General features: G+C 55.6%; 1 protein-coding gene across 1 annotated transcript in view; it reads left to right on the plus strand.

The window, feature by feature from the left end:
- The first annotated feature begins 10,265 nt into the window (after positions 1–10,265).
- The window catches only part of ELF2 (E74 like ETS transcription factor 2), a 48,428-nt gene continuing 43,445 nt past the window's right edge, over positions 10,266–15,248 (plus strand). Inside the window, 2 exon segments of the mRNA XM_004606212.2 lie at positions 10,266–10,720; positions 10,723–10,763. Of these exon segments, the coding sequence (XP_004606269.2) occupies positions 10,693–10,720; positions 10,723–10,763 (69 nt within the window). The 5' untranslated portion in view covers positions 10,266–10,692.

A 15,248-nucleotide genomic window follows, 5' to 3' on the forward strand; every position in this document is an offset into this window, starting at 1 on the left:
GACTCCCCAAATTTAAGTGTCTAGTTGGGTGGTTCTTAATATAGTGACAGAATTGTGCACTGTCACCGTCCTCTATCTTGGGACATTTGCTGTACACCCGCGTGCGGGCTCCTGCGGCCCCCAGCCCAGCCACACAGGAGAGTTGCTGCTTCTGGGCATTTTACAGGAGTAGGGTCGTGTGACATGTGAGCTCTTATGATGGTTTGGTATACTGGCTTTTCTTTTTTTTTTTCTTTTTGGGTCTCACCCAGCGGTGCTCAGGGGTTTCTCCTGACTCTGCACTCAGGAATCAATCCTGGTGGTGCTCAGGGGACCATATGGGATGCTGGGAATCGAACCCGGGTTGGCTGTGTGCAAGGCAAATGCCCTCCCCGCTGTGCCATCGCTCCAGCCCCTGGCATACTGTTTTTAAAATTCATCAGCCTTGGGGCTGGAGCGATGGTACAGCGGGTAGGGCATTTGCCTTGCACGCCGCAGATCTGGGTTAGATCCCTGGCATCCCATATGGTCCCCAGAGCACCACTGGAAGTAGTTCCTGAGTGCAGAGCCAGGAATAACCCTGAGCATTGCCAGGTGTTGGCCCTCCCTCGCCCCCCCCAAAAAAAACTAAATAAAAATAAAGTTTGTCGGCCTTGTGGCATGTATCAGGATTTCATTTTAACTGCCGATGAATTGTCTTGAGCTGTACCATACACTGTGTAACCATGAGTCAACTTATTTACCCGTGACTTGAGTAAACTTTTCCCAAATATAATGAATAATGCTGTGAACATTTGTGCAGGTTTTTTAAGTAGTCATGTTTTCATACATACTGGGATGTGCATACTCTTGTAAAAAACGTTTGCTCCGAGGCTTCTTTGTTTGTTTGGGAATAGAAGTTTGGGGTGAACCCCAGCCGTGTTGGGGCCTGCTCTTGGCTCTGTGCTTGGGGTGTTGTGGGGAGGACCGCGGTGTGCCGGGGTCTCAGGGCAAGTGTCTTCACCCCGTATTAGTGGGTCAGCCTCTGGACCAGCTATTGGGTTTTTTCAAGTATAAATTTTAAGAAACATGAAAGAGAAAAGCAAGAAGAGGAAAGGGGTCACACCCCCCAAGTTTGGATGCAGGTTATCCTCAGGGGAATGGGCCTTTTTCTGTTTGGTTTTGGACCACACCCAGTGATGCTCAGGGCTGACTCCTGGCTCAGCACTCAGGAATCACTCCTGGCAGCACTTAGAGGACCGTACGGGATGCTGGGGATTAAACCCAGGTCGGCTGCACAAGGCGAGAGCCTGCCTGCCGTGCCACGGCGGGGCCTGGGGAGAGCCCGAGGGCTGGACAGATGCTGGGTTTGCAGCATGCTGGAATTGTCGCAGTACGTGCCTGTGCCCCCAGCAATTGCCAACGCCTGAGCACGGCTGGGTGGGTGTGGCACAAAGAAGCCTCTGGTGACCCTTGAGCTTTAATATTGGTGGAATCTGATTTCCCAGTGTTTTTCACTTGTAGAGGATGTTCCTGGTAAGTTCCCACCCGGTGGTGCTCGGGGGTCTGTGCGCGGGGCCGTGGGGGCCAGCGAGGTGCCGGGGTGGCATCCTGGCTGTGGGTACGGAAGGTCGCACCTGAACCCTTGTGCTCTTTCTCCGCCTCCCCTTATCTCATAATCTGCATGAACTCAGGCTGTTCCAGGAAGTTAACTTAATTTTGTTTTGTTTTTGGGTCACACACAACTGTGATCAGGGCATGCTCCTGGCTCTGCACTCAGGGGTCACTCCTGGAGGTGCTTGGGGGGACCCTCGGGAGTGCTGGGGATTGAGCCTGGGCTGCTGTGTGTCCGGCCTTACCTGCTGTACCGTTTCTCTGGCCTCTCATTCTTGGCATTTTCTTACTCTGTCCTGCCTAAGCATTTAGGTGCTGTCGTGATAGTGCTCTAAACGACAGCGTTTTTGCTTGATGTCGATGTTCGGGCCAGTTCTGGCAGAGCGCAGGGCTTCCTCCTGGCTCTGTGCTCCGGGCTCCTTCCTCTGCTCCTCGGGGCGTCCTCCGCGGGGCTGGGGCTGACCAGGGCTGGCCGCGTGCAGGGCGAGTGCCTTCAGCTCTCCAGCCCAGACGGGCATTTTCAGTCTCCTTGAGGGGTGATGACGTCTGTTTCTTCATTTCAAATTATGGCTTTTATTGTCCTGTCAAAGTTGCTGCCAAGCTTGAGGGAGTTTTCTATTTGGGCCACCCCTGTGGTGCCCGATTGCAGTCCCTCCAGGCCGGTGGCAGGCGGCTGCTTCCAGTCTGGGGGACACAGCCCTGTGCTCCCAGGGGACAGCCTGACCCCGGTCCTGAAGCTGGGGTTTCATTTCTTTTTTTCCTTCCTTGTGTGTGTGTGTGGGGGGGGTTGGGGGGCACACCTCGTGATGCTCAGGGCGTCCTCCTGACTCTGCTCCGGGATTCCTGGGGTGGGGAGTGCTGGGGGGCAGATGGGGTCCCAGGGATCGGGAGGGAGTGCAGGGAGTGCAGCACGGGTCCTGCAGCTGGGTTCTCCCCTGGCGAGGCTGCAGTGCTAAATGAAAGTGTTGCATTACTGTAACTTTGTACACTCTTGCAGATAGTTCAGACCATGATCCTTTGGCTGTGAAGTAGTTTTCATAACTTTTATTTTCCCATTTTCCCGACGAGTGGGAGCTGTTGGAGACTTGAGAACTTTCTGTGCGGAAGAGAATGAAGGCACAAGTCCCGGCCCGCCCCCAGAGGCCTGCTTTCCCCACTGGGGTCCGGATTTGGGGGCCCCTGAGGCAGTGCCTGAGGGGCTTGTGGAGGGCAGGGCAGGCAGTAGCTGCCCGTTCATGGGGGTGTGTTTGGGGGCTCCATGGTAGGTGGGGTGGGGGCACTGCCCTCCTGGTGCTTAGGGGTGACTCCCTGCTGGCTCCTGACAGTGCTCAGGCGCTGCGTGCTCCTGGTTCTGGGGTCTCCTGTGTGCAGACTGGCGCTGGGCCCTTCTGTTGGTATTAGGACCGGCCTGCCGTTGGTTGCAGGTGGTTCTGTGCCTGCAAGGTGGATCAGCGGCAGTGAGGGCACCTAGCTGAGTGTGGGCGAGGGTTGCAGGCTGGCGTTTGTTTCTCAAACAAAGGAGTCAGCCGTGAGAAGGGGGAGTGGAGGGGGAGTTTGGGATCCCGCGGCCTCTCGAGGCCGACACGGCACGACATGTTTAATAAGAACCAAGAGCGCAGGTAGCAGCCCTCTCTGAGGGGGCTGTGCAGGAGGTCCTTCGCGAGTCTCTCGGTTTTAGTTTTGCTAATATCTTGGCTTTGGTCGGTTGGAGCTTGAGCCTGAGCCCTCACCTGTAGGACGCAGCCCTGCCCTGGCCCCCGGCCCGCCGGTGTGACCGTCTGAACGTGCATCCTCGTGAGGCAGGCAGGCCTGGGGGCAGCAGCAGGTGGCCGGTGAGATCCTGCCTCCGCCACTTGCCCAGAGTGAGGCTGGCAGCGCCCGCAGGCCCCTGGAGAGGGGGGCTTGCTGCTGTGCCCCGGAGGGGCGCGAGGAGACGAGACTGGCACGAGCAAACAGCGCGCTCCGGGGAGGAACAAGCGCACTTTGTTCCCTGCCTGTGGCAGCTCCCTGCTCGGCTGCTCGGGCCAGGTGCGGGGGATGGGTCGGACCGGCCAGAGGGCTGTTCTGACCCTTCCCCGTCTTCCTGCTCTCCCTGGCATTTTCCTTTCCCTCTTTCTTTTCTTTTGGTTTTGGGGCCACACCCAGCAGTGCTCAGCGTTTACTCCTGGCTCTGTGCTCAGATCACTCTTTGCAGGGCCTGGGGGTATGGTATGGGATGCTGGGGTCCAGGCCTGAGCAGGAAAGCACCCTACCTGCTGTACGAGCTTCGTGACCCCTGGAAAAATACTCTTTTCGTGTGTGTTTATTCTTGTTGGTTTTGGATCACACCCGGTGATGCTCAGGGCTTACTCCTGGTTCTGGACTCAGGAATTACCCCTGGTGGTGCTCTGGGGGGCCATATGGGATTTCAGGGGATCGAACTTGGGTCCGCTGCATGCAAGCCAAACACCCTGCTCTGCTATCACTTTGGCCCCTGGAAAAATGTTCTTAACTACACTAATTACTGACTTTTCTCTAAGATAATCTCCCTCAAATGGAGTTGTATCGTGTGAAGCCATAGTATTCAGGAGCTTCTTTTTGGAGGGGCCACACTCGGTAATATTCAGGAGTAACTGACCTGCAGGGGGCCATCTGTGGTGACAGGGACCAGAACGGGCCTGGGCACATGGAAGGCAGGTGCCTTCCCCCGTCCTGTCTCTACGGCCCTCGCAAGATTCTGCTAGTGGCAGACGCTTGCTTCCTTGTTAACTCATAGGCAAAGCCTTTGGCTTTGGTTTTAGAACCATCGGCCCTAGGCCTTCAGAGTGGCCGAGGCCAGGATGGCAGTGACCTCTCCTTTAGAGGGAAACGCCCCTCTTGCTCTGTGGGCAGGACTGGCAGTGGGGCGGGGTCCTCACGGGCGGGGTCCGCACCCCATGGGCTCAGCTGTCTGGAAGGAGCCTCTCCGCCTGCAGCCGGAGCTCTCTGGTGTACACCAGGCGCTTGCGTGGCTGGAGATAGTGCAGGGCTCCGTGGCTGGCTTGGTTTCGATCTGCTGCCACACTGGTCCTCTGAGCACTGCAAGGTGTGTATTCCACAAAAAGAGGCGCTTCTGTCCAAACCCGTGACTGTCCGGCAGCTCATCGCCTGGCCTTTGACTGCTTCCTCCTCCCGCTCCCTGTTCCCCTCACCCGATGGTGCTCAGGGCTTCCTCCTGGCTCTGCGCTTAGGGATCACCCTGGGCTCAGAGCGCGTCTGTGGGCCGGGGTGGAGTCCCGGTCAGCCGGGTGTTGGGTAACCCTGCAGCTGTGCTTCCGCTAGGCCCTGACGGTTAAACTTTCCTTTTCTCCTTTTTGGGTCACACCCGGCGATGCCCAGGGGTTCCTCCTGGCTCTGCACTCAGGAATCACTCCTGCTGGTGCTTGGGGAACCACATGAGATGCTGGGATCAAACTCATGTTGGCGGCGTGCAAGGCAAACGCCCTCCTCTCTGCTGCACTCCTGCCCCTCCACATTTTTTTTTTTTGGCTTTTTGGGTCACATCCAGTGATGCTAAGGGATTACTCCTGGCTCTGCACTCAGGAATCACTCCTGGCGGTGCTTGGGGGACTTTATGGGATGCTGGGAATCGAACCCAGGTTGGCTGCATGCAGGGCAAACGCCCTCCCCGCTGTGCTATTGCTCCAGCCCCCGCCCCTCCAGTTTGAATCAAGAACTAAATATACCTCCTTCCCAGAGTTGTTTTGCTATTTTACAATAGATGAGGATACAGAAGTAACTAAGATTGCTAATAGCTATTTTACTCATAGTGACATCTAAGTAACTCATAGCATATAATTACTGAGCGTTAGAGGTGACAGCACGATTCAACATTCTTTGTGGAGTTCCTGTGGTGCTTTGGGGACAGTGTGGCCAGCAGGCTTTAGACTGTTAAATCTTACTAGCTCTTAAATATTGCACTGTTACAATAGTCTTGATGTAGTAAGTGGAATAATTATATCTCTTTCACAGCACTATTAGGGGATGGAAGACTATTAATGATGCTGTCACTCGTGTTATCTATACCCATTAAAGAGTTAACTTGGCCAGGGGGCTGAATCAGAGAGGTGGGGTGCATGCTTCAGATTTGGGAGCCCCAGACTGGATCCCCTGAGCACCCTCGAGCGAGGGCACCCCCCAGAGCAAAGCCAAACACTCAAACACTCCCCCCCCCCAGTCACAGAGTAAACTACAGGGCTGCTAACGCCTCACGGGAACATAAGGACCAGAGGACAGTCCAGGAGGCAAGTGCTGGCTTAGCTCGCGGCGACCCCTGGTCAATTCTCTGGCGCCACGAGTGGTCCCCTCAGTGCTTCCAGGGGCCACTCCTGGGATTGAGCCTGGACTAGTCCCTGAGCACCTCTGGGCGTGGCCCAGACTCTCCCCTTCAGGCCCCTCAGCCCTGCACCCGGCTGCCCCGAGGCACTGCCCTTGTCGCTGAGTCTCGCCTGTCTTCCCCACCCTGTGCCCTCGCGCCCCCCTGAAGACCCGGACCTTCTCTCTGTTGGAGGCGCTGAGCCCCGCCCGGCCCGCTCCCTGCTCCGGCTTCAGCCGGGACACTCCTGCCCACGCCCCTGGGGTGCCCCTGGGTTCCGGGCTTGTGTGTGTGGTTTGTCCCTGGGCCGGGGGCCTGGGCACGGCCGGCCTGTTGCTGCAGTGCAGGAAGAGGAGGGGCAGGAAGGCGGCTGGGTGGTGCTGGGGCACGGCCAGAGGTTTTGGGGGACAGCAGGGTTGGGCGAGGTCTGGGCTGGGTGCTGGGCCCCTGCCCACTCTGCTGTTCTCCGGCCTTTCCATCGCCCCCTCCTGGCAGGAAGAGGGTTTGGGGGCCGGGGACTTGTCCATCTTCCCCTTTGGAACCCCGAATTCCCTGTCCAAGAAGCCTCCCAGAGGCTCCTTCCTGCTCCCCTCCGCTCTGGTCTGGACCAAGGGGTTGGACACGGGGGCTCGGAGAGGCCAGAGCTTGGGCACAGTGAGCCTGCGGGGCCTGAGGCAGCCCGAGAGGGCCAGATCGGAAAGTCTCCGTGGCGGTGTCCTGAGTGTCTGCGGCAAAATAGGAGCAGCCGGACCTCCTGGCCGACTCAGGGTCAGAGGGTTCCTCGAGCGCCCTCCCCCCAAGAATGCCAGAGAGGGAGAGTGAAGTTTCCAGGAGAAACTGAGGCCCAGGGTGGGGGTTGCAGCCACAGCGAGCCCTGGGGGGTGGCTGTGTGGCCCCTGGGTGAGAGGGTGCGACCTCCAGGTTCCGGGGGGCGGGGAGAGGGCGGAGACGATCCCCCAAGCACCTCCAGGAGAACTGAGCAGGACTTGGCTCCGTGGAGATGTTGATGAAGGAGGCGGAGGCGTGGAGAAGGTTAAGGAGAAAGCCAAGAGCGGAGGCCCGGCCTGGGGACCCGGGAAGTTTGCTCCCGGAGCCCGGAGGGAGGGGATGCAGGTGGCTGACGGTGGGATTCAGAGGGCCTGGGGACTGCTGGGTGCGAGGGCAGGAAAGTGACGGCCAAACAGCGACCCAGGCCCCGCAGCGAATAGTTTGTGGGAGGGTTTTTTTATTTTTGCTTTTTGGGTCACACCCAGAGATGCTCAGGTCACTCCTGGCTCTGCTCAGGAATTACCCCTGGCCATGCTCAGGGGACCATACGGGATGCTGGGAATCGAACCCAGGTGCAAGGCAAACGCCCTACCCTCTGTGCTATCGCTCCAGCCCCGGAGGGGTTTGTTTTTACAACTTGACTTTTTTTTTTTCTCTTTTTGGGTCACACCCGGCGATGCACAGGGGTTCCTCCTGGCTCTGCACTCAGGAATCACTCCTGGCGGGATGCTGGAATCGAACCCGGGTTGGTCACGTGCAGAGCAGACTCTCTCCCTGCTGTGCTATCGCTCCAGCCCCTCCAACTTGATTTTCTGCCCAGAGGAAGGCCCCGCTGCTCCCCAGCCAGCGGTCGTGGGTGAGAATCAAGTCCTCCTCGATCCCGGGCCTGCCCTTGTCGCCTGGTTTTGCTCAGCAAACTCAGTAGTTGCTTCCACTGGTGACTTGACTTAAATTTTAATTCTGATAAAAAAAAAATTTGGGGGGTGACTTGAGCGCCCAGACACAGTTTCTCTCTCTTTTCTGGTTGGTGGCCGGGGCCACATCTGGTGGTGCCGCTGATGGATCCCGGATGCCCACCATGTCACCGCTCTGGCCTCCGCCGTCTCGTCATGCGTTTAGCATATCAGCCGCATCGCTGGGCTGGCCGTGGCTTGTGGTCACCAGTACATACCCTCTGAGTCACACCTATTCTGGACAAAATATTTTTCAGGAGCATTTTATTAATCCTGTCTTTCCCCCCAGCCCACTAGTAGTCCCAGAGAACCGCTGGTTTCTGTTCTCGCTCTTGCCGAGCTGTGCAGTAGTGAAGGATGTTTAGACTGCTTAACACTCGAGTGTAAGTAAACATGATTTCTGTTACTGTTGTGTGGTCAGAAGACAGGAATTGGATGTAGTCGCCACTCCGTGGCAGTCCGGAGCGTTACTGAGATGGCATTATGAGCTTTCCTGATTTCTGTTTGGGGGGGTGTCACACCCAGTGTGGGGCCAGGGGCTCCCTGCAGGCTGAGGACCCGCCGGGCCGGGCTGGAACCTTCAGGCCAGCCGCAGCCCTGCTTGGTTTTTGTTCTTCGGAAGCAACACTTTGCATTTTCTGTCTTTCCCTTTTGCTTGGGGCCACATCTGGGGGTGCGCGCTGCGAGTGGGGGCCGTGTGGAGCGAGGGCCCCGCGGAGCGAGGGCCCAACTCGGGTCTCTGGCCTGGGAGGCCCGTGCTCAGTCCTGGGTTCTCTCTGGGGTCCGCCCCCACGTGCTGAGGATGGAGGGGTCCGGGTAATGAGGTGAACTGTCTTTTGTAGGGTTTTCTTTTTTGGGGGGAGTGGCAGTCCCCGGGGTTTCGGGGGATGAAACTGGGGGGCGATTCCTGTGGGGCTGTGCAGTGCCACCGACCTGCCTCCCAGGTGGTTTCGTTTCTTCCTTTTGTTCTCGGGCCACACCCGGGCCGCTCAGGTTTTACTCCTGGCTCTGCACTCGGTCGCTCTCCACAGGCTCCGGGGCCCATATGGGTGCTGGGTGGGACCCGGCTCTGCACTCGGTCCGCTCTCCACAGGCTCCGGGGCCCATTTGGGGTGCTGGGTGGGACCCGGCCGCGTGCACGGCAAGGCCCTCCCTGCTCTGCTCTCTCTCTGGCCTCCCAGGAGGATTTTGGTTCTTTTCTGGGGGGCACAGCCCTCTCGGAACTGCGGGGTTGCTTCCAGCGGGGCCCTGGGGTGCTGGGGGAATCTGGGACCCTGCACTCACAGTCTGTGCTCAGCCCCCCAAACCGTCTCTCTTCCCGCCCTTCAGAGATGTTTGATTTTCCTGCACTCTTTAATTCTTGATTTAAGAAAGTTCTGTTAGAAATCTCTGAAAGCTTTGCCATATGAAATTTAATACAAGGTAACTTATTGTTTATAAGCAGATCTGGCAGTGCTCAGGGCTTTGTCCTTGCTGTGTGGTCAGGGTCACTGCAGGCAGGGCTTGGGGACCATGTGGTGGTGTCGGGGATTGAATCCCAGGTCAGTTGTGTGCAGGGCAAGTGCCCTGCCCGCTGTGCTCGCTCTCTGGTCCCCAAATAAAGTGTGCATTTTAGGAATAATCTGATGTGTGAGTGTTGTTGACGCTGGGTTGACAGTCACCTCCCAGGGGAAAAAGCTTGTTTATCTTTACTCAGAACTCTTCGCTGTGCCGCATTTTGACCAGTAGCCAAATGATACTGAGAAAAACATGCGGGATTAAGATTTTTCCAGGGGCCAGAGAAGTAGTACAGTGGGATGGGTGTACTGTCCCTGCACCTTGTATGGTCCCCTGCCCCCGTGCCGAGAGTGGGCCCTGAACACAGAGCCAGGAGTAATCCCGGAGCACTGCTGGGTGTGGCCCCCAAACCAAAAAGAAAACTTTCCAAAAGAAAGATAGGCAGCGGGTAAGGCACTTGCATTGTGCGCCGCCAACCCCAGACCTGGGTTCCAGCCCAGTACCGTATCTGGTGCAGTGCCCGGAGCAGGGAGAACTCTGGGTGTTGGCTCCAAAAGAAAAACAAACCAGAAAAAGAAAAAAAAAAATCCCCCAAATTTCCAAAGAGTTTCATTATGTTGTTTTCGAACTTGTATTTCAAAGTCTCGCGACTCAGATCCAATTGTTCCCCACTCCCGGGTCAGGATGTGGCGCTGGAGCCAGTCGCTGCGGGGCCGGGGCAGCCCCGCCAGGCTGTCCGCGAGCCCAGAGGGCCCAGGGAGAACGAAACCTGTGCCGAAAGCTTTCGGTTCCTGTGAATAACAGCTGGGGAGTGTTAGAAGTTGTCACAATGCAGTTCATTTTGTTTTCAGTAGAGGAAAGGTTTGAAAACTGCCACCAAATGCTCGAGGAAGGAAAGTGTACCTTTCTCGGGAGCAGAGTGTGTGTGTGGGGGGGGGGGTGCGGTGTGTGTCGGTGCTGTGTGTGTGTGTCGGGTGTGGTGTGTGTGTCGGGTGCAGGGGGTGTGTGTGTGTGTGTGTAGGTGGGGGGGTGTGGGCCGGGAAAGTGTACCTTTCTCTGGTGCAGTGTGTGTGTGTGTGTGTGTGTCGGGTTGTGGGTGCGGTGTGTGTGTGTCGGGTGCAGGGTGTGTGTGTGTGTGTGTGTGTAGGTGTAGGTGGGGGGGGTGCGGGCCGGGAAAGTGTACCTTTCTCGGGTGCAGTGTGTGTGTATGTGTGTGTGTGTGTGTGTATGTGTAGATGGGGGGGTGGCGGGCCAGGGTGCTGCCCCCTCTCGGGCTGAGCAATGGCCTGCGTCTGCCGCCTCCTCAGTGCAGGCCGCTGCCCGCGCTCCTCCTCTGCCTTAGTGTCTGAAAGTGTTGAAGTCACACCTGCTGGGCTCCTGGTGTCCTAATCACTTTCCAAATGCTTCTCCTCCAGGCTTTGGCCCCGCGCCCTGCGAAGGCTGGACTCCAGGGCGTCCGCTCTGCGCCAGCACGGTTGAGTGAAGAGCCCCGGAATGCCGACGGCTGACCCCGGCCTTCCCTTATGAACCTTGTGTGGTGGCCGGTGAAGCTTCCTCAGCAGTGGCAGGATGACGTCCGCAGTGGTGGACAGCGGAGGTCTCTTCTGGAGCTTCCCAGCGGTGGCTTGAAACGCCAAGAGGTCAGCTCTCCTTCCCCCTCACCTGTTCCAAGTGTCCGTGTCCCTCGGGGTCCCTGCATGAAGGAATCTTACCGACGAGCATTTGAAAGTGTCCCAGTATTGGCTGTCGGGGAGTCAGCAGTGCTCAGCACAGCGCGATGACTTTGCGCTCTGGGTGGGCGGGAGCAGGGAGCACTGTGCCTGGGAGAGCACGCGGAGCAGTGGGGACGTGCACACGTCACTTCTGTTCCCTTTTTTGTTTTTATTTGGTCACACCTGGCGGTGCCCAGGGGCTTGCTTCTGGCTCTGCACTCAGGGCTCACTCCGGGCAGACTCCGGGCAGACTCCGGGCTGCAGGGCTGGAGCCTGGGCCGGCCGTGGGCTCGCTGTCCTGCCCCTCGCCAGAGCTCTCGAACTGGCTCATGAAGCTGCAGCCCCCTGTGAAGGCCTGTAAGGCCTTTTAAGGCTCGACCTCCAGGGCCCCGGGGAGAGGGCACCGAGGGTTTGATTCCCCCGGTGCAGACTCCGAAACCACCTGCCGTGGTGCCCCTGGGCCCTAGATAACCGTCTCATCACCTCGGGGTTTGGGAGTTGCGCTTGTGCTCCGGAGCCGGATGGGAAGGAAGGTGGCAGGGGCGCGGGGAGGAGTGTTGCGGCCCCAGGGAGACGGTTAGTGGATAAGCATCAGCTTAGAGAGAGGAAGTACCAGGTGTGGGCACCAGGCCACAGAACCTCACCTCAGGCCAAAGAACCTGGACTCACAAAAGGCACACGTTGTTCATGCAATACCAGATTTAACATTCAAAAGAATTCTTTTGGGGAAATTTTTTGTTTGGGGGGTGGGGTAGGGCACACGTGGCAGTGCTCAGGGATTCCTCCCGGCTCTGTGCTCAGGGATCACTCCTGGCGGAACTTGGGGGACCATACCGGGTGCTGAGGATTGAGCCCGGTTTGCTTCGTGCAGTGTGATGTGATGTCCTCCGGCCCGTCCTGCTCTCCGACCCCGCAGTAGGAGGCTTCCAGAGAAGGCAGCTCTGTTGGGCGTGCGCGTGGCCGCAGTTACGGCTACTCTGCGGGGACAGCAGTGCTTTGGCACAGTGCTAGTTTCTATAGCTATATATATATATATATATGTATATTTTGCTTTTTGGGTCACACCCAGCGATGCTCAGGGGTTACTCCTGGCTTTGCACTCAGGAATTACTCCTGGCGGTGCTTGGGGGACCATATGGGATGCCGGGGATCGAACCCAGGTCGGCCTCGTGCAAGGCAAATGCCCTACCCGCTGTGCTATCGCTCCGGCCCCAATATAGCTATATTTTTTGTGATGGTAATTAATTACAAATGTAATTAATAGGTCTACATTTCTTAAAATCGCAAGCTGTACATTTATTTATTTTTGTGTTATCAACATTATATTTTTATGTAATAAACATCCTCAATTTTCACATAGTTTTCTCATCTTATGACTTGTGACAGAGAGACATGTAAAATATGCTTTCCCATTCTAAGGAAATAAAGATGTTCTCATGGTTTTCATTATAATTTTTTCTTTTAGCATAGATTAAATATGTATTTTTTTTACATAGGCACAAGACAGAAATAGAATGTGTTTTCATATACTACGTGATTTTTCCAACCCTTTTTAACTACTCAAACTTCCCTATTGGCTGATGAGAGCCACATCAATGATAAATCAGTTTCCTGATTTACGGAGATTTTTTTTGTGTGTATGGCTATTATGTCTTACTGAGAAAAATAAAGCCCTGAGTGGTTTACTATTTGAAACTTTCCAGAAACAGGATGCTTTAGTACAAGCTGTACATTTAAATAGTTGCATTTTATATCTATGAACAGACCAGGTTAAATTAATGAAAGTAAATAAGATCTGTTGCAGTACATTCCCACCAGCTTTGTATTTGTTATGTAATAATATGCAAATAATTTATTTTCACAGTCTTAAAATGATCTCTATTGGCTTTGAGGATTTTAATGTTTGTTTCTTTAAGTTTTTGAGCCACACCTGGTGATGCTCAGGGGCTATTCCTGACTGTGCCCAGGGGTCATTCTTGGTGAGGATCGTTTGAGTGGGGATTTAACTGTAGTCAGCACCTGCAAGGCAAGTATCTTATCTGCAGTACTATTGCTCCAGATCCTCAATAATAATAATAATAATCGGCAAGCTCCCCGTGGCGTATTTGATAGGCCAAAAACAGTAACAGCAAGTCTCACAATGGAGACGTTACTGGTGTTCGCTTGAGCAAATCGATGAACAAGGGTTCGACAGTGCTACAGTGTTGCATTATTTGGTTTATACGTCATACTCAGTGCTCAGGGCTTATTACTCCTGGCTCTGTGCTTAGGGATCACTAAGAGGTTTGGGGGGTCACTTGGCCGCTGCAAGGCAAGTGCCCTCCTCGCTGTACTGGTGCCCGGGTCCCTCCTCGCTCAGTATTTTAGTTGAAAAAGCCCTTCAGGTGGGGGATCCGGCTCAGCAGTAGAGCCTTTCCTGGCGTGCCCGGAGGGTGCGTGTGTGGGGACTCGGCAGGCCTTGCTCTGAGCAGCGACTCCTTGGGTGGGCGTGTTGGAGCTGCCGCTGCAGCTTGGGCTCGGTGAGAAGCGCGGGGGCCTGAGCTCAGTGTCCGGCCTTGCAGGACATTCTTTATTGATTAGATGTCTTTTTTTTTTTTCCTTTTTGGGTTACACTCGTTGATTCGTCGATGCACAGGGGTTACTCCTGGGTCTGCACTCAGGAATTACCCCTGGCGGTGCTCAGGGGACCATATGGGATGCTGGGAATCGAACCCGGGTCGGTCGCGTGCAAGGCAAACGCCCTGCCTACCGTGCTATTGCTCCAGCCCCTTGACTGGAGATCTTGAATTCACACTGAACTGGCTACTGTTTTGTTTGCTGCCGGCCTTTGCTCTCGGGAGCTGGGTAGACCGTGCCGGGCCTGTGGAGCTGGGTTTCTTTCTTTCTTTTTAGTTTTTCAACTTTTTCATCGAATCACTGTGGGATAGACCCTCACAAAGCTGCTTGTGATTGAATTTTAGTCATACCGTGTTCCAGCCGGCACCCATCCCTCCTCCAGCGCACATTTCCCAGCGATCGCTCCATCATTCCCCCACCCCCACCCCACCTGCCTCTGTGGCAGGAGCCCTCTCTCTCTCTCTCCCTCTTTCTCTCTCTCTGTCTCTCTCCTTCTCTCTCCTTCACTCCTTTCCCTCCCTCCCTCTCCCCCCCCTTTGGGCACTGTGGTTTGCAGTATTGACCCCGAGAGGTTATCCAGAGTGTCCCTTTACCTACGTCTAGCCCTCGCGCCTCGCAGTGTGCTCATTCTGGAGCTGGATTTCTTGCATTTTAATTAGTGCGTGCTCTGGTGACTTGAGCAAGATTATAGTGATCCGAGGTCAAATAACCTAGTAGATGTGTAGGTTCTTTTACTATATTATTTTAACACAAAGACTGCTGATTCCTCCATTTCCCACTCTCCTTCCCCAGTGAAAGTAGCTAACTCCAGTGCGTAGCGCACGCCAGTCAGTGTCTGCATCTCAGCAGAGTCACCCCTGGGCACGTCTGTGAATATCTGTTAATATTTCATTTGCTGAGCATTATCATTGAATGAGGCTACAGACTTCAAGTTCTGCCCCTCCTTGGAACTTGGCCTTGAGTGCATGAAAATAACTGGAACAGTTTGGATCCCCGGCACCCCACATGGTCCCCCGAGTCTGCCAGGAGTGATCCCTGAGTGCAGAGCCAGGAGGGACCCCGGAGCACGGCCAGGTGTGGCCCCACCCTCCGCACCAAAAACATAACACGAGCGAAACTCATGAAAGCGGAAGAACCCAAACACGGGTGTTCTTACAAGCCGCGAAGCGACAAAGCGAGTCACTGGGCAGCTGCGTGCGAGGCTGGACTCTGGCACGAGGCCGGTGCAGTGTCCCCTGTGCTCCGAGCCAGCTGTTTCCTGGCTCGCAGGCTCAGAGCCCGGAACTTTCTTTCTTTTTTGGGGGGGCGGGAGTTTTGCTCAGTTTTGCCGAGTGCGGCCTGCGGTGCCCGGGGCTGTGCTGGGGTTGGTCTCGCCGGGGCAGGTACCCGAGTCCCTGCTGCCTCCTGGGACGTGGCTCCTGCCGAGGAGCTGCCCCCCCACCCTCCCCTGGAGACTCTCCTGCTCCTTCCATTCATCTTGCTCTCGTGGTCCTGTTCTCGGGGACAGGCTGGCCACTACTTGGGGGCCTCGTGGGGTGCCGGGGATCGGACAGGAGCTGGCTGAGTGCAAGGCGAGGGCCCTTCCTGCTCTCCTCTCTCCGACCCCGTCCTCAGAAGTCTTACCTGCTGCTGAGTATGATGCTCAATGTTAATACTTAGTGTGCACTTGTAAAAGAAAATCAAACTTATCAGATTTAATTCTTATTATACAAATTCATGTTTTATTATACAAATTTTATTTTATTTTATTTTATTTTTATTTATTTATTTTTTTTTTGCTTTTTGGGTCACACCTGG

This window comes from Sorex araneus, chromosome 7, assembly GCF_027595985.1.
Source record: "Sorex araneus isolate mSorAra2 chromosome 7, mSorAra2.pri, whole genome shotgun sequence".
NCBI classification, from domain to species: Eukaryota; Metazoa; Chordata; class Mammalia; order Eulipotyphla; family Soricidae; genus Sorex; species Sorex araneus.